Source organism: Oryctolagus cuniculus, chromosome 7, assembly GCF_051225735.1.
Source record: "Oryctolagus cuniculus isolate XC-2025 breed Fujian yellow rabbit chromosome 7, ASM5122573v1, whole genome shotgun sequence".
Lineage (NCBI taxonomy): Eukaryota > Metazoa > Chordata > Mammalia > Lagomorpha > Leporidae > Oryctolagus > Oryctolagus cuniculus.
Window position 1 is genome coordinate 37,343,292 of NC_142873.1, and position 22,810 is coordinate 37,366,101.

At 40.3% G+C, this 22,810-nt stretch overlaps 1 protein-coding gene and 1 long non-coding RNA gene across 4 annotated transcripts in view; one reads left to right on the top strand and one right to left on the bottom strand.

Annotated features, from left to right (window-relative positions):
- The window catches only part of LOC149125417 (uncharacterized), a 28,691-nt gene extending 25,155 nt beyond the window's left edge, over positions 1-3,536 (top strand). Inside the window, exon 2 of the long non-coding RNA XR_016210458.1 lies at positions 1,968-3,536. This is a non-coding gene — a long non-coding RNA (uncharacterized LOC149125417). The remainder of the gene's footprint in view (positions 1-1,967) is intronic.
- Positions 1-22,810, bottom strand: part of ATF6 (activating transcription factor 6) — a 221,715-nt gene that overhangs the window by 49,994 nt on the left and 148,911 nt on the right. For all 3 annotated transcript variants that reach the window (XM_089299668.1, XM_008265536.5, XM_089299669.1), the window contains one exon: positions 9,959-10,043. In XM_089299668.1, coding sequence (XP_089155794.1) covers positions 9,959-10,043 — 85 coding nt within the window. The remainder of the gene's footprint in view (positions 1-9,958; positions 10,044-22,810) is intronic.

Below are 22,810 nucleotides of genomic sequence, written 5' to 3' on the forward strand. Positions count from 1 at the left end.
CCCTTCTCTGCATGCTAGGCTGTTAATTACCTCACCCCAGGATGGCTGCAACCTCCCCAACAGTTGATCTTCTCTGCAGATTCCGCTTACCCTACCCTTCCTCTCAGCTCATCTTCTCTTGCCCCCCCCCCCCCGCCCCTTTTAACAGACTTCGGCCAGGTTAACAGTTTCTTCACTGTGTTATTCTTACATTTGATGACGTGAAGTCCCTTTCTTAACTCATCAATGACCTGAATAAACACTTATTTCTCATCTCTATTTAAATGAATTCTCTCTTTACTGATTCCGTCCAGACACATGCACCAGGCTCATTCCCAACTCAGCACGTGGTAGAGTGCTGCAGCAAGAGGCAGCTGCTAATTTCTCTACACCATATCCACTATTTCTTTATTGAAAGAACTCCAATTTCTTTTTTCAAATCACAGCATCTGCTTAAAATATTATGTTTCTGAGCTTACTTTGAAGTTAAGCCTAAACATTTGACACCATCAATGAGGCACAAGAAAAAGTCTGCTAGAAATTTCTGGAAAATGCTTGCTTTCCTAATAGATACCATGTCTCCCTTCTTTTTCTTGCCTGGGTTATAAATGTGATAGTTTGAGCTGCAGCAGTCATTTTGTGATCACCGGGGAGAGGCCAAGAGAATTTCAGCAGTCTTGGCCGTATAACCTTTAGGTTGTTGAATCAGCACCAACAACTGGACAGCTTTGTTTCTATTCTTAGGTGCAGACATCTCGATATATTAAAAAGCAAACACACAAACAAAACAAAATAAAATACAATTTAATTAGGTCAAAGCTTAGTTAGGTTTTTGTCAGTTTAGCTGGGTGCAATCCTTACTAAGTAAATACTTTACTTATATACTCACATTCCAAGTGTACTTGATGGTCCAGTTCAAATTTTATCTCCCCAGGTATGACTGATGTTAGTTATCCAGAATCTACTATCTATCATATTCCTTTAGCTTGAGTCTGTAACACAGGCATTTAGAGTTTATACCACCTGGTACCTAACTGATTTCTCTTTTAAAAAATTAACCAGCACAGGCCGGTGCTGCGGCTCACTAGGCTCAATCCTCTGCCTGAGGCACCAGTACTCCAGGTTCTAGTCCCGGTCGGGGCGCCGGATTCTGTCCCGGTTGCTCCTCTTCCAGGCCAGCTCTCTGCTGTGGCCCGGGAAGGCAGTGGAGGATGGCCCAAGTGCTTGGGTCCCTGCACCTGCATGGGAGACCAGGGGAAGCACCTGGCTCCTGGCTTCAGATCAGAGCAACGCGCCAGCCGTGGCAGCCATTTGGGGAGTGAACCAATGGAAGGAAGACCTTTTTCTCTGTCTCTCTTTCTCACTGTCTAACTCTGACTGCCAAAAAATAAATAAATAAATAACCAGCATAGTGTAAACTATGTTGGTCTCAGCTTAACTGTTATCTTAGCATCACTGGGGGCAGGAAGGAAGGTAGTGAGCTAAAAAGGAATTGAGCCAAGATTTGCTCACATTTTAAAGACAATTTGAGTTACCCTCTGCCTTATTTAGGAGACTATCAGTAGAAAATTGCCAATCAGTCCCAGAGCTCACCATGTAAACTTACATCTTTACAAAGCCATTTCCCATTATCTTTTATATAGCAAATGTTTACTCCTATCATCTTATTTGCCAGTCATACATAATTGATGGATCTATGTGTGTATTTTCAGAGAAAAAATTACATTTTTCAGGTGAATAGTATGTCTGTTTTCTTTTATCGATAGAAGTTCTTAGTATAGGATTTTTACTACTGGTTTTAGAAATGAGTCAGAAGAAAACTATGATTATGCATTTAAAAATTAAAATATATTTTTAAGACTCTATTCACTCAACTTTGTGACTGTGACTATTTAACAATGAAATTGAATGGACTGCAAAGAAAATGCAAGGTTGTAAATACACTATTTTTTTATTTTTAATTAATTAATTAATTAATTTTTTGACAGGCAGAGATCATCCACAGCCCTTCAAGGCGAAAGGAATCGGTGAGAGTAAAAGGCACCAGCCTGCCTAAGCAGAGAAAACACGACAGTTTCCAAATAAACTGGATTTGTGATAGCCACTTCCGCAACACTGGGATCGTCAAAAGCAGAGGTATTAGCTTTCTCTTATTATTAAAACCAAAACATTTATTTGGTCAGCTTGCTTCCTGACCTTTTGCTATGCCCTCTCCAACTGAAAACATGTTTCATGAGCTGGCACTGGTATTTGCATACCACTGCAAGTAAATTCTTCCAAATTTTTTTTTTTTTTTTTTTTTTTTTTTTTTTTTGGACAGGCAGAGTGGACAGTGAGAGAGAGAGACAGAGAGAGAAAGGTCTTCCTTTGCCGCTGGTTCACCCTCCAATGGCCGCCGCTGCAGCCGGCGCACCGCGCTGATCCTGGCAGGAGCCAGGAGCCAGGTGCTTTTTCCTGGTCTCCCATGGGGTGCAGGGCCCAAGCACCTGGGCCATCCTCCACTGCACTCCCGAGCCATAGCAGAGAGCTGGCCTGGAAGAGGGGCAACCGGGACAGAATCCGGCGCCCCAACCGGGACTAGAACCCGGTGTGCCGGCGCCGCAAGGTGGAGGATTAGCCTATTGAGCCACGGCGCCGGCTCCAAATTTTCTTTACATGGCAATAACTTTAAAATGAAATATAATTACAGTGTAGCTTGTAGTCATTTGTTCATCAACCTGGGCCCTGAATGATGGTACAACTGCGTTGGATAACAGTATTGATCATTTTTATTACTTGTGTACCACACTACAGGGTCCCTGGCTTACAGAAGGGATGGAGAAGGGTAACAACAAATTAATGAAATCATTGGTGAAAGTGTAGGACAGATCTGCTGATGGTGGTGTTCATAGGGTCTACTCCCTGGTGAAAGATATGTACAGAGCAGCCATTATTTTAAAAATACCCAAAACATTATCCTATGGTCTATCTTGTTGAATTTTACTTATCAGAGTGAAAGTAAGGTAATGAGCAATTTATTTATTTATTTATTTATTTATTTTATTTTTTGACAGGCAGAGTGGACAGTGAGAGAGAGAGACAGAGAGAAAGGGTAATGAGCAATTTTATCAGAGCATTCGGTGGAAATAATTAAATAAGAATTTAAGAATTTAAAAGCAGGAAATGTTGACTTACAGGACTGTAATTAGAACTTTCAGAATCCTTTTAAAAAAACAGCAATAGTTTTTAATTCATCATCCACTACTCTGCCAACCATGCAATCTTTTTTTTATAAGTCTCTTTAAAGCATACTTAGCATTTTATCTTCAATGACTTTCAGTGTGAGGATTTCCTCAAAGATTTTCTTGCAGTTTCACTAATCTGTTTTCAAATCTCTTATGAGAGAAAGAAATTTAAATAATAAACAAATGCAAAATGCCAAAAACAATTTTACAAAAATAAAACTGGCCCAGAGAACACAGAATGCATGATGGGTAATTTCTAAATGGCATCAATTTCACCCTCACATCTTACTCTCTTTCACCATTTCTTAAGCTCTTTTTCCACAGCTCAAAACCACAAAGTATAATCATCATACATTATAGTTTAAGACCAGACACTGACCTGGAAATGTAATTTACTTTGCTCACACTGGGAAATAAAAATTCCTCTATCCAAATATCCTTATCCAGTGTACTACATAAACCAGTTGCTCAATAAAATCTGATTTTTGTCTTTACTTTCTGTCTTTATCATACTCTCCAAAAATTCTACAGCCTCCATTTAAGTAATAAAGAGAGATCATCAAAAATCCATTTTTTAGTTATAGGCAACTTTTAAACTAAAAAAGACAGAAAATATATTTTATTCAACTTTATCAAACCTTTGTATTGCTCAGAATGAAAAACCCCAATATTAGGGATATCCTACACTGTCTCTGCTCTTTTAATAAACAGATGCCCAAACTCTAGACATCTATATAAATTATACTCTTCAGAGTATAAACTACACAGTTACAGTACAGCTTGCCAAATACACATGCCTAACAAGCCAAAGCAGTCTACATCTGAGAACTGGTGAGTCCTATAAGATTGTAGTTTTCTAGGTCAACATTTTGCTTGTTTTTTCCTGCAGAACAATTGTTGAAAAGGAGGTTAGTAATTGCAATTCGTTCTTCACTGTGAACTCCAAATCTCCAACTAATGTGATAGAAGGGTAGCCAACATTTTAATTATCTCACATTTTCAAAAATCATTCTAAACCATGCTTGTCAGCTATTACTAATCATAGGAAGTATTTAAAAAGTAAAATTTTTTCAAGGGATCACAAAGTAATTACTGTACATAACATCATTAACATTATGACTGTGTATAACATAACACCGTAAGGATAAAGCACTATAAAAATCCAAATTAGGGGCTGGTGCTGTGGTGTAGCAGGTAAAGCCGCTGCCTGCAGTGCCAGCATCCCATATGGGTGCAGGTTTGAGTCCTGGCTGCTCCACTTTTGATTCAGCTCTCTGCTGTGGCCTGGGAAAGCAGTGAAAGCTGGCCCAAATCCCTGGGCCCCTGCACCCACCTGGAAAGAACCAAAGGAAGCTCCTGGCTTCGGATCAGTGCAGTTCTGGCTGTTGTGGCCAACTCGGGAGTGAACCAGTGGATGGAAGACCCCCCGCCCCACCTCTCCTTTTCTCTGTGTAACTCTACTTTCAAATAAATAAATAAATCTTTTTTAAAATCTATGTTAAAGTTTGGAGTCCCAAGTATTTTCAATAGTTGCGCATCTATCTTTAATACTGAAATAACAGTATCATAACTAATCAGAAGATACTTACGGCTCTGCTGTGTAGTGGCTGCATAAATTGGTACACAATGCACTGCATGTAATGGTACCTAGATGAATCTTCAGTTATAAGATGAAGCTAATACTTAGCTAGCAGCTGAGCACTATTTGAGTTAACATAGGTGAGAGTGCCTCATCCTGCAAGTGTCCTAACCAGGTACTATTCTCGGTGCTGGAGCTATGGTGCTAAGTGGTAAGAGTAACCAAAAGATCCCTGTCCTCATAGAGGAGGAGAAGCTGGCTAAGCTGACTGAGGAGATCTAGGAGGAAAACTAGACCAGCTACGACACCACAGATGCTTAGAAAACAGTGTTTCCAGAAAGAGGGATGGTCAAAAATGTATAGGAAGGACCTTGCGGCACTGGCACACCGGGTTCTAGTCCCGGTCGGGGCGCCGGATTCTGTCCCAGTTGCCCCTCTTCCAGGCCAGCTCTCTGCTGTGGCCTGGCAGTGCAGTGGAGGATGGCCTAAGTCCTTGGGCCCTGCACCCCATGGGAGACCAGGAAAAGCACCTGACTCCTGCCATCAGATCAGCACGGTGCGCCGGCCGCACAGCGGCCATTGGAGGGTGAACCAACGGCAAAGGAAGACCTTTCTCCCTGTCTCTCTCTCTCACTGTCCACTCTCCCTGTAAAAAAAAAAAAAAAAGTATAGGAAGGGATTGACTGGGAAATTTTCAAAGAAGACACTGATACTATGTTTGCACTGATGGTTTACATTTGCCAAAACTTATTCAACTATACACACAAAATTTGAGTTTTCTCATATGCACATGATACTTCAGTAAGTCTAATTTTATTTTATTTTTTAAAATTTTTTTTGACAGACAGAGTTATACAGTGACAGAGAGAGAGAGAGAAAGGTCTTCCTTCCATTGGTTCACCCCCCAAATGGCCGCTACGGCCGGCGCACTGTGCTGATCCGAAGCCAGGAGCCAGGTGCTTCTCCTGGTCTCCCTTGCAGGTGCAGGGGCCCAGGGACTTGGGCCATCCTCCACTGCACTCCCCAGCCACAGCAGAGAGCTGGCCTGGAAGAGGAGCAACCGGGACAGAATCCAGCGCCCTGACCGGGACTAGAACCAGGGATGCCAGCGCCGTAGGCGGAGGATTAATAAGTCTACTTTTTACAAATGTAAATGTCATGAAGACAATGAAATGAGCAGAGAAGCTATTCCAGATTAAAGGAAACTAATGACATATGACAAATGAACATACTCTATGATGTTTACATCCTGAATTTAATAAAATCATTAAAAATGCTTTGGGGTCAATGGGGAGGAAATCTGAATACAGACCCGCTTTAAACTCTACTGTATCAATGTTAAACTTTTTTTTTTCCACTTAGTGTAGTCATTTTATTGTGGCTATGTAACAGATTTTGTGTTTTTTTTCTGTAGCAGATGCATTTTCAAAGGTTAAGGTGTAATGTTTTGGGTGTCTGAACCTTACTCTTATTTTTTTTTAAAGTGAGTGCAGACAAAAATAAAGCAAATATAGAAAAATGCTTAACAATTGGTGGAACTGAGAGGTAGATACTGTACTTATCTTTCAATCTGTCTATAGATTTGAAATTTCTAAAAATAAAGAATTGGGAAACTAAATAAAGCAGGAAGAGTCAGCTGTGCCAAATACTGTTGAGAATTCAGGTAGGATGAGAAGGGAACCAAGACCTTAGGCTTTGGCAAGAGATTGGGCACTGATGCCTGTCTTGTGAAATATTCAAATAACCAAGGAAGTAATAGAGAGAAGGTAGTTTCAAGTGATTTCAAAGGCGAGACAAGGGGCAAAACTTGGTGGGAGCGGACAGAGAAAACTGGGAGATAAGGAACTAGAGGCAGTGAGTGCAAGTAACTCTTTCGAGCGTTTTCTAGGTATAATAGCAGAGAAATTGGACTTGGAGCCAAAGTCTTCCTACACCAAAGACATTTTGTATGCTGACAGCAGTGATCCAGTAGAGCAGACATTAATCATGTGAAAGAAAGATGGTGTCAATGCATGAGCAATGTCTTTGAAACTGAGAGGTGCTAGGATTTAGCTCAAAAAGGGAGGAGTCACTGTAGATGACAGTGACATGACAATGGTGACAACAGTGGTAACACACAGCTGGAAATAAACAGGCACTAATTAAAGCATTTTTACTCATTTATTTCTCCCTTCAATCCTAGAAGGAAGGTAATTACTCTTATCTCCTTGTACATATGGGGAAGCTGAGGCATCGAACAGTGAATTGATTGCCCAACAATATACATCTAGAGAGTAGCCAAGTTGGGATTTAGAACCCTATGCAAGAGACTTTGCTTATAGTGTAGCAAGAGAGAAGGCAACGTTTATGGGTGTAGAAGCAGCTGGGCTGGCTGTAGTGGAAACATGAGGTAGCTCTTGCATGAGCACATCTATTTTCTCAATGTTGCATTTGGTGAGTTCATTAGCTGAGGGGGTTGGGAGAGGGGATGTGGGGGATTTGAGAGGAGAAGGTGAGAAATTCTTGTTTCAGGGGAGAAGGAAAGTGAATTTACTAGCAGCGCCTGAGAGCACTGAATGCCTTTTTGAAGTTAACAGTCATAAATTTGAAATGAAGTTACTTGTCCTTACTAGACGGTATTTTCTAGCAATTTTTAGCTACTTGAGAGCAGGCATAAAGAGGATGGTTGGGTTTAACTATGGTGGGGTTTTTTCCAGGCAACTGAAGCCTAGGAAGAAAGGATCCAGGGAGTAAGGGGTGTCTGTGAGAGAGTGGTGATAGAACCAGACTATGGAATTTAGGCTGGGTAAGAGGAATGTATGGCCATTAACTATGTGATGGGTATACAGAAAAAGACTGGAGATTTGCGAGGAAAGAGAGTGCCTTGAGTGTGGATGTTAAAGTAAGAGAGTGAGTAACAGAAAGCAGGATGTTCAAGATTCGAAAGGGAGCACTACTACAGATGATAAGGTCTAGATTGTGACCATGTGGAGAGTGACTGAGGTGCTGCAAACTAAAATATGACTGGATCTAAAAGACTAGAATACAGGATGACTTGTCTGTGAGGGTGTTGACGTTACACAGGGAGAGGAAGCAGTAGTGGAGTGAAAGTATGGGAGGTGACAGGAACAAAGAAAGGTAAGAGGAATGAATTTGTCTGCCAGTATACACTGCAGGATGGCAGGGGGACTGAAGGAGAAAGGAGGATAGATACACTGGAGGTTGTGGGCAGCAATGCTAGTACCAACCGCATAAACCATCTGCAGGTTCTGAGGTCCATTAGTGGGGAAAAAATATCAGGATCTAATTTGAGAAGTCTCAGTACAGCAAGAGGGACCGCTGAGAGAAGAGGCTGAGGATGCAGCATAGCACTTAACACATGCTATACACTCAACCAGTATTTCCCAAATTTAAATCTTAATTTTTCTAATAGCTTACTATGTTTAAAACAAGAAAAAAATCAGAAAGAAACTTATTTACAAAGAATCTGGAACAGATTGAAAAGGAAAGGATCCTCTAATGATTGCATTTTCCAAATCCATGAAAGGCTCATCTTCAAAAATCAGTCCCCTGACCAAGATAAACAAAATCAAACAGCATCTTATTATTTTTGGCTTAATATAAATGGAGCTCACTGTTATAAAATAAAACCAGGCATTTTTTTGCATAAGAACTCGATATTAGAAGAAAAAACTTCAGTGAATTATGCCTTGATGGAGCTTAGAAATAAACTTTCTGAGGATGAGTTGAGCAAAAATGAAACTATTACAATGCAAGCAAAGAAACCCAGGCATCCATGGGGAAAACTTGAGATTTCCCAGATTCTGTTCTCTCTTTGGAGTACAACATACTTCACTTTTGAATCTACCGTCCTTCTTCAGAAAGTAATCCGATTATTCGGTGAATAACCTTATAGGTGGGCCTTTATTGAAGACGTTCCTCTCAATGTTATCATTTTTTCCCTTAATTTGTTCTGAATGTCTTTGTGACACTAAGCAAATAGTATAAATTTTTTACACTTCAACAACAAAAAATCATTTATGTTTTATGTGTATAAAGTTGCTTCCAAAGCATTTTTGATGAGCTGTCTGTATATAGCTCATGAAATTCTACAGTCGTCCAGGGTCTTAAAACATATAATGAATAATGCCTGTACCTCAAAGGCTAAATGTTGTTAGAATTCATTTAGAATCTCCCCTAAAATGCAGTGTTTTGTTTTATAATTTTATTTAAGGATTTCAGATTATCAATCAGAATGTGGACTGGTTCAACTGCAGGTTGGTTCATTTTCATCTTCCTCATATACTATAAAGGTCTTATCACACGATGGGAAATTTACCAATGGTTCTATTACACCAGGTAAAAAGGCCTGAGAAAGAAGGCTGACTTCCTTGTTTCAATAAGCCTAATTTGAAATATCAGAAAAAGCAGTTAGCAGTTAGTCAATAGCATACATTGTGCTCATTTCTAACACACAGCTGGTATTGGGAGTAAGTTATTTCTCGTCTTCATGTAGAACCCAGCTGGAAGTAATCTCGCCTGCACTGAATTTCTTGAGTACTTAGTATATTACCTATGGGACTTTCTCTCTAGAGGACAGTGATTTCTGTACTTGTTTTATTTTCCCTTCTAGACTATACACAGGTACTCCATGTCTTAACATCTCTGGACAGCCTCAAAGTGTCATAGTATTATTTGTATTTCCTTTAACACCCATTCTACTAGTAGTAGAATGAAATATAATAGTAATACTGTCAATTTCAAACTCATCAGTATCATGGATTAAAATAAATAGGCATCTGTGGCTTGTTCCAGAATCATACCAATGTTCAGGTAACACAGGAAACTGCACTGAACTCCAAAAATCTAACTCACAAATCTGCTGTTAGAACACAGCAGGAACTTCTTATATTGCACATAAGACTAGAAAGAATCCAGACAGGAAGTATGCAGAACAATCAGGATGCCAGCTGCACTATTTATGTAAATAAGTGAGAACCACTTTTTTGTAAAGTAATTTTTAAAACAAATATTAAAATTTAAAAATGACATTTTGGTGAAAATGTCCCCCAAATAATACTGCATTGATGTATACTGTTACCTACCCAACTGAAAATTTTCAGGTTTTTAATTAATCCAGAGAATCTTGGCCAAATAAAGAATCTCACATTGTTCACAAATCAAAATTTCAACTTACCATTTATGTTTATTGCTGGTAATACAATAGACATTTTGGGTCTTGTGGTCTTGTTGTGGGTGGTAGCTGGTAACAGTAGGTGATCCTAAAATCAACAAAGAACAATTTGTTATGTGTAACAACTAGCTTAGTCCTAAAACAGGCCAAATTCAGTGTTTCCAAGAGGCCAACACTTCACTGGAATCATGGAAAATGACAAGTTTTATTTAAACTTAAGAGTTAATCAACTACAAATTACCTTAGGATCATTCATTCATTAACGCACTACACATTAACTTAGTGTCCATCATTACCAGATTCTATGCAGTCTTCTTGAACTACTCCTAGGTTCTGATAACATATATGCTACAATTTTTAAGAGTACTGGTCAAGCATCTAGGACAAGGGTTTTAATTCTAGTTCTTCCACTAAATAGCTGTATGATCTGGACAAGACTACACATCCTTTCTGGGCCTCAGTTTCTAGTCCTGTAAAATGATAGAGGCTACATAAGATAATATCATAAGATTCTGTAGTTACCTATCTATCCACTAAAGAGTCATTTTCAAACTTTGTTTTTTTAAGGGGAGGAAGATTTTTTCCCCTCCAACAAGATTCCTATCTCAGATTATCAATATATTAAAGAGGTTCTGTCTGAAGCAAAGCCAGGGCCTAGGGTCTTGCTTGCTTGAGCTCTTCTTTGAAGTGGTCATAGCGTTAGACATTTATTTGTAATCAAAATGAACATTTCAAAGAATGTAGAGTTCTCGCCTTTAAAAAGCATAGAGTTTAAAAATTATAAATGCATATTTAGAAAAATTATACAGTACTGAATATGATACAGCCAACTTTTAATGATCTATATGTAACTCATCTGAAGTTGCTGGTTTCCAGCTACACAATAGCCACACAATTACTAAAAGTAAAAACAAGCCAAAGAGAGTTTGGTTGCAGACAAGGGGGCATACAAGTGCCCTGAACTGTGTATATGTAGGTATTTTAAAGCTGATTAAAAATGACTAATGATTTCAACCTTATCTGTTTTCAATAGCTCCTCTTCTTCCTAGGAAAAATCTAAGAATTGTCAGAGATAAAAAAAAAAGATACCATTTCTTAAAACTGAGCCTAAGTATAACACATTCTACTTTCTTTTCTTGTTTCTATGTTCATTATTCCCTCATTCATTCAACAAACTTACTACATGGATAGACTTATCAAAAAGAAGGATCTGAAATAGCTGGAATGATAAAAGTTCATGGCACTTTAGTTCAAAGTCAGTGTCACTATGAAATTTGACTATTTTAACAGACCTAAGAAAAAATCCAGAATGTGGAAAACAAATTGAAACTGATGTACATGAACAGAACTGGGTAGAAAACATTCCAGTAACTGTTTGTACTTTGCATAATTCAAGGCAACATTTCCATGAGAACATGATTTTTAAAAGAGGGGACTGGGAAGATGAGTGAAGTCCTGTTCCAGTGCCAACACTGCGGCACGGGAGTTTGTGTTTTGTTTCACATGCATTGTCAGACACACGGATCACAGATTTCTGAGAATAATATATTATAACCAAGAAAAAACATAACTTGTTGATCTTCATGCTACAAAAATTATAAATAGCTTAATTCCTGTAATTAAAATGCTGCTCCAGGGTCTCTAAATTGAATGAGAAAACAAACCAAAACACTTGCAAGCCCCAAATTAAGGCTATTGTAAAAACAAAGATTCCATTTGTCACGGGTTAAGGTCAGGCTCAGAATTAATTCTGAATTGTCTGTTAAGATCTCAATGACATACCAAATGTTTTAAACATGATTTTCTGAACATACTGTCTCCTACTTTTTCTCTTCATTAAATTTTAAGTAAAAGAGTTAATTTTGTAACAAAAGGCCAAATGCTATGATTTATGAAAAAAGAATATTACAGTTAATGCGTCTTGTCTGTAGTTAAAGATTTTTAAATGGGGAACAGCGTCTAATTTAAAGAGCTTGTTTGCCAAGAAGCCCAAAGACCAGAACTGGAAGGAACCAACACTACAAACCCTAACAGTGTTTACCTTAACATGAAAACAAATTCTGGGGGCCAGTAGCGGGTAAAGCTGCCACCTGCAGTGCCGGCATCCCATATGGGCACTGGTTCAAGTCCCAGCTGCTCCACTTCCGATCCAGCTCTCTCCTATGGCCTGGGAAAGCAGTGGAAGATGACCCAAGTGCTTGGGCCCCTGCACCCACATGGGAAACCTGGAAGAAGCTCCTGGCTCCTGGCTTCATATCAACACAGTTCCAGCCATGGCAACCATTTGGGGAGTGAACCAGCAAATAGAAGACCTATCCCTCTCTCTCTCTCTCTCTCTGCCTCCACCTCTCTGTAACTCTAACTTTCAAATAAAATAAATAAAATCTTTTCTAAAAAAACTAATTATGTACATGTAACTAGATCACTGTAGTTGTTTCATTTAATATTTGCCTTCACTTTCTCAAAATAAATGTGCCTTGAAACTCACAACAATGATTTTGAAGCAATTTTTATCCATGCTCATCTTAATCTTTTTCAGATAACTAATCTTGTTAGTCACATATCCAGAAACAAAGACGCTTTTCTTAATCCACAAATATATTTACTTACTTCTTACCACTCATCTTAAAAAAAAAGACCACCCAGGTGTAGTGTCCTGCCAATAAGTCAACTGTGCTACAGAGGACATTTTCTTTAAAACCAACAACAACAACAATAACAAAAAAACAAATTGGGACTGGTGCTGTGGTGTAGCGGGTAAAACCTCCACCTACACTGCTGGCATCCAATATGGGCACCGACTGGTTTGAGTCCCAGTTGCTCCACTTCCAATCCAGCTCTTTGCTATGGCCTGAGAAAGCAGCAGAAGATGGCCCAAGTCCTTGGGTCCCATGGGAGATCCGGAAGAAGCTCCTGGCTCCTGCCTTCAGATCAGCACAGCTCTGGCCATTGCAGCCATCTGGGGAGTAGCTGGTGGATGGAAGACCTCTCCCTCCCTCCCTCTCTCTCTCTGCCTCTGCCTTTCAAATAAATAAATAATAAATCTTAAAAAAAATCCAGGTTTTCATTTTGTTGGGGTAAGCAATGTAAATTTTGGCAAAAAAAAAGAAAGCATTCACATCCAGTAAATGCTTTCCTTCTTCCATAATATTTGAATAGAAACAGAATCTACAACATTTAGTTGGGCACGAAGACACAAGAATAAAGGCTGTATTCCCCAGATTCCCGTGTGACCAGGTGAAGCCACATACTCTGGTCAATGGGCTGTAAGAAGAAGAAGTGCATGCAACTTGTTCAAGGTGGTAATGGTAGAAGGGCACCCTCTTCCTTCCCTTTTCTCCATCCAGACAGCTAGAAAGCAGATGTGATTGCCAAAACTGGAGTAGCCATCTGGGCCCATGAGATTTAAGCTGCAAGTTGAGAATTTTGGAACAAAAGACAGAAAGAAGAAGGGATCCTGATGATTAAGGAGTTCACAAATTTAAATTTTTAAGACCACTAATTTAATTTTCTGTAACTCAAAGCCTAAAGCTAATCCTAATTACTAGTTATAAATCTGTGAAGTAGTGTAAAAGTATTTATTTGGTCAAGAGGAATCTAAGTAAAAATTAATCAGGGACAACTATGCTTTTTTTTTTTTTGTAAATATTTATGTATTTATTTAAAGGAAAGAGTTACAGAGAGGCAAAGGCAGAGAGAGAGACAGAGAGAGAGAGAGAGAGAGATCTTCCATCCACTGATTTACTCTCTAGATGGCCACAATGGCCAGAGTTGCGTCAATCTGAAGCCAGGAGTCAAGAGCTTCTTCCAGGTCTCCCACACGGGTGCAGGGGCCCAAGGCCTTGGACCATCTCCTACTGTTTTCCCAGGCCATAGCAGAGAGCTGGATCAAAGTGGAGCAGCCAGGACTTGAACCGGCACCCATACAGGATGCCAGCACTGGATGCGGCTGCTATGCCACAGTGGTGGCCCCCAGCTATGTTTTTTTTTTTTTACAGTATAGAAAAATCTATATTTATTATTTAGCCTTCTTGATACACCTCCTACCACTACAATTTCATTTAAATGCTTATTAATTAACTAATGGAGGAAACTGAATGCTGGAAAAGTAGAGATACAGTTTGACAAATCTGAATTAAATTCTTCCTTTCCTATTAAGTCAGCTAGAACAATCCAACTGCAATAAAAATCAAACTACTTGTTTTTAAAAAAAGATTTACTTAAGCCGGCGCCGCAGCTCACTAGGCTAATCCTCCGCCTTGCGGTGCCGGCACACTGGGTTCTAGTCCCGGTCGGGGCGCCGGATTCTGTCCCGGTTGCCCCTCTTCCAGGCCAGCTCTCTGCTGTGGCCAGGGAGTGCAGTGGAGGATGGCTCAAGTGCTTGGGCCCTGCACCCCATGGGAGACCAGGATAAGTACTTGGCTCCTGCCATCGGATCAGCGCAGCGCGCCGGCCGCGGCAGCCATTGGAGGGTGAACCAACGGCAAAGGAAGACCTTTGTCTCTGTCTCTCTCTCTCACTGTCCACTCTGCCTGTCCAAAAAAAAAAAAAAAGATTTACTTATTTATTTGAAAGGCAGCATTACAGAGCGGTAGAGGCAGAAAGAGAGAGGGAGAGATCTTCCATCTGTTGGGTCACTCCCCAAATGGCTACAATGACCAGAGCTGGGCCGATCTGAAGCCAGGAGCCTGAAGCTTCTTCTGGGTCTCCCACATGGGTGCAGGGGCCCAATGACTTGGGCCTTCTTCCACTGCTTTCCTAGCACTTTAGCAGAGAGCTGGATAGGAAGTCGGGCAGTCGAGATGTAAACCAGCACCCATATGGGATGCTGGCACTGCAGGTGGCAAGTTCACCTGGTACGCCACAGTGCAGACCCCGAAACTTTTTTTTTTAAAAAGTGGAAAAAGGAAGTTGCTATGGAGATAAATGACAAACACATTTCAGCTCTGTCATTCAAAACTGTGTTGCTAATTTTAAGACATTTCCAAGTGGACTCATGAAAAACATTTATGGAGCTTTTATACCAGAGGGTATCTTCAGGGTGAAATCATGTGAACAAATATCATCGCCATGCTTCCATACTCTTATTCCCAGAAGCTAGATAAACAGGGAGGAAGGTGACACCAGAACATTTCACTGTGGGAATAAACCATCAGTTTTCCAATGTTATGCAACATTGTACTTGACAAAATGTGCTATTTTCATCTATTTTTCCCAATTCCCTTTTTCAAGCATTCTGTTAGAAACAGAGAAAAGATCAGTGTGTAACAAAACATCTAAAGTTACTGTCTGTTTCATTTTCAAGAAAACAAAAGCCTTGTAGATTGACTTATCAAAAGAATAACCAAGACCACATTTTGCTCAGCAAAATTGTGATGGCATGTCACAATAAAAGTAAGATCTTAGAGTTATTAAAAGAGATTCTACATATCCATAGAGAAAAGAAACTAAGTTACTAGATTAAATGACATTTCTCATTCCATCTGAAAACTGGTGCCCATAGAACACTAAATATTCATGACTAATTGAGTTGTGGCTTTAAAAAACTACTTTTTGCTAATTGCATTTGTTAATGTGAATAAAAAAATTACATAACTGATAAAATACAGTGTGACTGAAAGAGAGCAAGACTGAATAAAAGTGAATAGTTTAAAAAACTTTTTTCATTGCAAAACAACCATAAAAGATTGGGGGTGAAATCATAATAGTCTGTACTCAGATTGCATAATAAGTATCTTTAAATTCTTATTCTAAAAAATAAATAAATTCTTATTCTAATTTAAAGTTACAGTAACTGACGTTGGAAATTATGGTGATGAATTGTAGGGAAAAAAAAATCACATGAAGTTCTACATAGTGGATTTGGACCCAAAGAAAAGGCACATATTCTATATCAAAAATTGGAAAATAACTGCACATTTATGCAATTAAATGAGGTAAAGATACATAAGCATCTTTTAAAAAATTATACTCTGTAGGACCAGTGTTATGGGAAAAGCCACCAACTGACATACCAACATCCCATACGGGCACTGGTTTGAATCCCTGCTACTCCATTTTTGATCCAGCTCCCTACTAATGGATTGGGAAAAGCAGAGGAAGATGCCCCAAGTGTTTGGGTCCCTGCCACCCATGTGGCAGACCCAGAAAAAGCTCCTGACTCCGGGTTTTGGCCTGGCCCAGCAGTGGCTGCCGCAGCTATCTGGGCTGGCTGGCTCGCTCTCTCTCTCTCTCTTTCTCTAACTCTGCCTTTCAAATAAATAAATCTTAAAAAAAGAAAAGATTACCTGCTTTAATCAGTCTTACTAATTAACAGACCATCCACAAGTTCCTATTTTACTGGAAAAAACAGCTTCTCCTGTATTAAGGAAACTCTGGCTCAGGGTTAAAGTCCTTTATCTTTGATAGAAATGAATTCATTGACTATCTAATGATGTCTCCTAGCAATGAAGGAAACTTGGTCTGCTACAGGCAGCACTTGTGACACTGAACAATTTTCACTTGGATGGACACAGACCTCTATTAGTCAAAAAATGTTGCATATCAAGCCAACAGTAACAACAATGGCCTTTTAACATTTTCTATTTGGCTCATATCCACTGGATTCCAGAGATGGGGTTGGTTTTCCAAATCAGAAAACCACTACAACTGGACCAAATTAAAATGTATCTATCATATTTCAAGGATAGTTTTATATTAAATTTTTAAAAATTTCCTTTTCTTTAATATTTATTTGAAAGGCAGAGATACAGAGAGAGAATTACATACATATACACACACACATACACACACACACACACAGACACATAGAGCGAGCTATCTTCCATCCACTGATTCACTCCTCAAATGGCCAGGGCTGGGCCAGGCTGAAGCCAGGTGCCAGAAGCATTTTCTAGGTCTCCCACGTGGGTGCAGGTGCCTAGGCACTTGGGCCATTTTCCAGCGCTTTTCCCTGGCACATTAGCAGAGAGCTGGATCAGAAGTGGAGCAGGGTCCGGCAGGTTAAAGCCCTAGCCTGAAGCGCCAACATCCCATATGGGCACCGGTTCTAGTCCCGGCTGCTCCTCTTCCCACCCATCTCTGCTATAGCCTGCGAAAGCAGTAGAAGATGGTCCAGGTCGTTGGGCCCCTGCACCCACATAGGAGGCCTGAAAGAAGCTCCTGGCTCCTGGCTTTGGATGGGCCCAGCTCGGGTCGCTGCAGCCAACTGGGGAGTGAACCAGCAGATGGAAGACTTCTCTCTCTGTCTCTACCTTTCTCTGTATCTCTGTATTTCAAATAAATAAAATAAATCTTTTTTTAAAAAAAAAAAAGAAGAAGTGGAGCAGTGAGTACTGGAACCAGTGGCCATATTGGATGCTGGGACTGCAGGGGGAGGCTTAACCTTCTACGCCACAGCACCAGCCCCTAAATTTTCTTTAATCTATGTTCCTATATGAGAAAGAGCTTTAGTTTTCTACCATAACTACTTCATTTGCCTTAACAACTATCTTTCAAACTGCCAAACTGGGGCCGGCACTGTGGTGTAGCGGGTAAAGCTGCCGCCTGCAGTGCCAGCATCCCATATGGGCGCCAGCTCAAGTCCTGGCTGCTCTACTTCCAATCCAGCTCTCTGCTGTGGCCTGGCAAAGCAGTAGAAGGTGGCCCAAGCCCTTTGGCCCCTGCACCCATGTGGGAGACCCAGAAGAAGCTCCTGGCTCCTGGCTTCAGAAGGGCGCAGCTCCGACTGTTGTGGCTACCTGGGGAGTGAACTAGCAGATGGAAGACCTCTCTCTCTCTCTGCCTCTCTTCTCTGTGTGTAACTCTGACTTTCAAATAAACAAATAAGTCTTTAAAAGAAAAAAGATATAACTATAAAAAAAATACTGCCACACTGGAAATCATGTCAAATCTCAAAAGCAAGAGGGCCAAAGCAGTAAGTAGGCCTTTTAGTATTTTCCTATAATCACAACATTTGGAACTAATATTGTCTTCCAGAAGTTATAGTAAGTGTTGATCAGAACCTATATGTGTCAGTCACCACAGCAATGGCTATTAGAAACTTTTAAATCTTTACAATGTAGACACACATTAGTGATACATTCTGAAAACAAAAATTGCAAAAAAATTAGATATAGTAAAATTAGGTGGGCTATAATCATTTAAAAGACTATTAAAATGTCTATATTTAGGGCTTCTCATCATAGTAAAAATAGAAATAGTTAATCTAAAGGTTACATAAAAGCAGTATTTATGCCACTAATGTATGCAATAAAACTACAGACCAATAAAAGGAAAGGTTAAGCTTGCTTCTGTCCCATCAGTGTGCATGTTAACCCAGAAGAAGAATAAATCATCACTATTAATATACAATAGATGGCCCAAGTTAAGTAAGTCAATGTTTGCTTTTAGCACTTAATACAAACCCGATAATACTGGCAGCATCACCAAAGGAAACTTGGTTTGAAATCCTATTAAGTACAAGCTCATGTTTTGCTTACGAAACGGTTCTCATATCAAACCCAACGGGAAGTCCTCTATTCAGCCTAGCTGACCTTGGCCTCCACTTCTAGTCACATAAAGAAACTACAAGGTTGAATCATTAAAAAATTGTCTTTGTGGGTCTATGTTTCACCAGTAATTTCATCCGGCTGAACCTAATAGTTACATTTGCTTTTCTTTTGAAAACAAAAAAGAAAAAATATAATTTTTAGTTTTGTGGTTGGCATGACTTCTTGTAAGTATTTTCCCAAGGATAGAATCGTAGTTTCACTCTCTTGTTGAATTTCAGAGCAAAGGTTTCTAAGCCAAGTCAGGATTGTCTTCCCTAGAAAAGGGCCTCAGACAAAAGCATCACTGGTTACATTCTGGGGACGGGAACAGGACCCGGAAATCTTTGCCCCAGCACTTCGTATTACTCCATTCAATTACTTGAGTTAATCAAAGACCAACACTTTGTCAGCTATAATAGAGGGATGTTTCAAATTGTGGACAGTGTGTGATTTAGGAAAATAAGTTAGGACCCCTGAAACTTCTTATTAGCCATTGTTTGCTGAGTGCCCACAGCACGATAATTCAAAAAATGCTTGTTAAGTAAGAAGATCAAAGTAAATGCATAATGAGCTTTAACCATTTACTATTTATAAGATGTTTCATGGCTGGTGCCGTGGCTCAATAGGCTAATCCTCTGCCTGCGGCTCTGGCACACGGGGTTCTAGTCCCAGTCGGGGCGCTGGATTCTGTCCCAGTTGCCCCCCTCTTCCAGGCCAGCTCTCTGCTCAGGCCCGGGAGTGCAGTGGAGGATGGCCCAGGTCCTTGGGCCCTGCACCTGCATGGGAGACCAGGAAAAGCACCTGGCTCCTGGCTTCAGATCAGGGCGGTGTGCCGGCCGCAGCGCGCCAGCTGTGGTGGCCATTGGAGGGTGAACCAACGGCAAAGGAAGACCTTTCTCTCTGTCTCTCTCTCACTGTCCACTCTGCCTGTCAAAAAAAAAAAAAAAAAAAAAGGATGTTTCATTTTAGAAAATTCATTTTACTCAGGATGATTAGTAGGAAGTGAATGTCCTGAAAATTAAATTGTATCTGTGCTACTAAGGAGAGAGGGAGAAGGGTCTGTGGCTACAGTAAGTTGAGTTAATAGGTTTCCTGAGAAAAGAATCTTAAACATCTCGAGGAAAACATTAAATAATAGACATCTGAAGGAACTGCTTTGTTTTTTGTTGGAAAAAAGATGGGAAATGTTGGGTTGAGATGAAAGTCATGTGCGTATGCAGGTAGCACGGGGAAGGGGAAGGAAACACAGGGAGATATTCCAGTTAACTCTCACACACTGATACTCTACTTTCTGGAAGGGGGGATAAGAGGGGTCCCACTTACTGATATTTCAAAAGCTCTCTCTCCCTGCATCTGGATACTCCCTTAGCCTTCACTACAGATCGAGTCTTTTCTTTCCTAGATAACTTTAATCTGAGTTTCATACAAAAAAATAGAGAGGACTGTAAAATGCCCCTGAAGCACATGTTCGGAAGGGTTGTTGTTGACAAGGCAAACTATAAAGTGAAAGAAAAAAATGCACCTTAATTTTATTGCTCTTAAAATGTTAAGCACAACCTGCAGTAATCTGACTTAACTACCTTAGCGGACACATTTTCCCTTGAGGATCTTGGGTTAGCCAAACAGTCAAACTGAACACTTGTTCCCATTGGAAACTGACTTTCATTGCTGATTTCAATTCCAGTGAAGGACTGCGGTGTGATATTACATAGATCTGCCCCATAATCGACCAGCGAGTTCTCTTTTCCTATCACACAAGGTATATTTTCCAGAACTTGATAGTTTTCTTCATTCTCAACAAAAATGGAACCACAAGTTCTCAGATAGAAAGCGCATTAGTGAGATATAATATATTAAAGGAAATAAATGGAAACTTTGTTTTTATTATTTGGTCAAGTATTCTTCTAGAAATGATTTCATTTAAATTTCAGGTAGTAATGGCTTTAAAGGAAAACTAAAGTATAACAGTATTAAGTTCTGTACTGATCCTATATTATCCTTCAGAAAATAATCTGTTAGGGGCTGGCGCTGTGGCACAGTAGGTTAAGTCGCTGTCTGCAGAGCTGGCATCCCATATGGGCACCGGTTCGAATCCCAGTTGCTCCACTTCCAACCCACATGGGAGACCTGGAAGAATCTCCTGGCTCCTGGCTTCGGCCTGGCCCAGCCCTCACTGTTGCAGCTGTTTGGGAAGTGAACCAGCAGACAGAAGATCTGTTTCTCTCTCTTTATCTGTAACTCTGATTTTCAAATAAATAAATAAATAAATAAATCTTAAAAAAAAAAAAAAACTAATCTGAGAGTCAAAGGAAGAAGGGATCAGAAGTGAATACAGGCCAGTAGTAAAAGGTTCTTCTAGATTGTTCTTAGTAAAAGATACATATCAGAATCACCTGCAGGATTTTATAATATAAATAAACAGATTCCCTATTCTCCTGGTGGTGGGAGAGGAATGCTGATATGGTTAATCTGAGGTGGGCCAAATATATTTTAGAAATATATCCCAGGGCCGGTGCTGTGGCGTAGCAGGTAAAGCCACCGCCAGCAGTGCCAGCATCCCATATGAGCGCCAGTTCAAGTCCTGGCTTCTCTACTTCTGATCCAGCTCTCTGCTATGGCCTGGGAAAGCGGTAGAAAATGGCCCAAGTCCTTGGTCCCCTGTACCAGTGTGGGAGACCCAGAGGAGGCTCCTGGCTCCTGGCTTCAGATCAGTGCAGCTCCAGCCATTGCAGCCATTTGGGGAATGAACCAGTGGATGGAAGTCCTCTTCTCTGCCTCTCTTTACCTCTCTGTGTAACTCTGACTTTCAAATAAATGAATAAATCTTAAATATATATCTATACATATCCCTGGGGCCGGTGCTGTGGCACAAGCCCTGGCCTGCACTACCAGCATCCCATATGGGTACCAGTTCAAGTCTTGGCTTCTCCGCTTCTGATCCAGCTCTCTGCTACAGCCTGGGAAAGCAGTAGAAAGCAGCCCAAGTCTTGGGCCCCTGCACCCATGTGGGAGACCTGGAGGAGGCTCCTGGTTTCCCCCTGGCCCACTCCTGGCTGCTGCGGCCATTTAGGGAGTGAACCAGCAGATGGAAGACCTCTCTGTCTCTCTCTCTCTCTACCTCTCTCTGTAGCTCTGTCTTTCAAATAAATAAAATAAATCTTTTTAAAAAATTAAAAATATGTCCTTGGTGGTTCTGATGCAGATAGTTCCAGGACTCACATTCCCACATACAGGCCAGCATGGCATAGACAGAAACTGGAGTATGGACTCTGGAGTTAGACTGCCTGGGCTTGAATTCTGCCTCCACCACCCTCTTTCTAGCCGTAGGGCCGAGACCAAGTCCCTTAACCTCTCCGTGCCCTCATTCACTCATCAGTAAAACAAGGACAGCAGCAGTACCTACTGCACAGATTGTTTATAAAGATTAAACAAGTTACTTTTGAAAATGCTTAGAACATTGATTGGCATGTAGAAAACCCTCTAAGTGTTTAATAATTTCTTTAAAAAAAGACTAAGAAGTTTGAGGTCAGGGAAGGCCTTGAGGAAATGCAATCAGTAGCATTAACGTGGGCACTGATGCAGGAAAGACAGATTCATCTAGGTTTATTCCCCTCAACCCCAGAGTGGAGACTCACTGTTCCACTACCAAGAAATCAGAGGGAGACAGGTACTCAAGACTGATCCTTGATTATTGTTCATAGCCCTTGTCTGTATTCCTGAGGAACAGTGCTCTTTCCACGTACCACTTGTTGCATTCTTTAGTTAGTGGAGGATTAAGTTTGTGAGTATAAAGTAAACTGAAAGTATGCCACATCAAAAATTAAAATAATAATAAGAAAGGAAGGAGGGAGGGTGGTATCATTATGTTCTTAAAATTGTATAATGAAATATATGAAATCTGTTCTCTTTATATAAATAAATACATTTTAAATGAAAATAAATACAAATTTCTAAAAAGAGGGGAAAAATAAGTGAAAGCCCTTTATAATTTGGTCTCTAAACTTTATACTTTTTTCATCATGATCTTCCACTATGACTTCTTAAACATACTTGTGTCAATTGTCACAGGTACTCCCCAAGAATTCAGCCAAGAAAGAAGAAATCCCATATTCTACCTCTTTGCATCTGAAATACTGGGGAAGAAATCACCAAAGCACAGATATTCAGTCTCTCCTCTATCCCTATCTATGCCAGGGAGGTTATTTTCTAAAGGGCCGAAGGCCTGTGGTGTGTGCTAGAGGCAAGGTAACTGGTGGAGGGGAGAGTGAGAAGAAACTAAACTGCCTTTTTGTGTTTTTTTTTATTTGTATGTATCTCATAAATA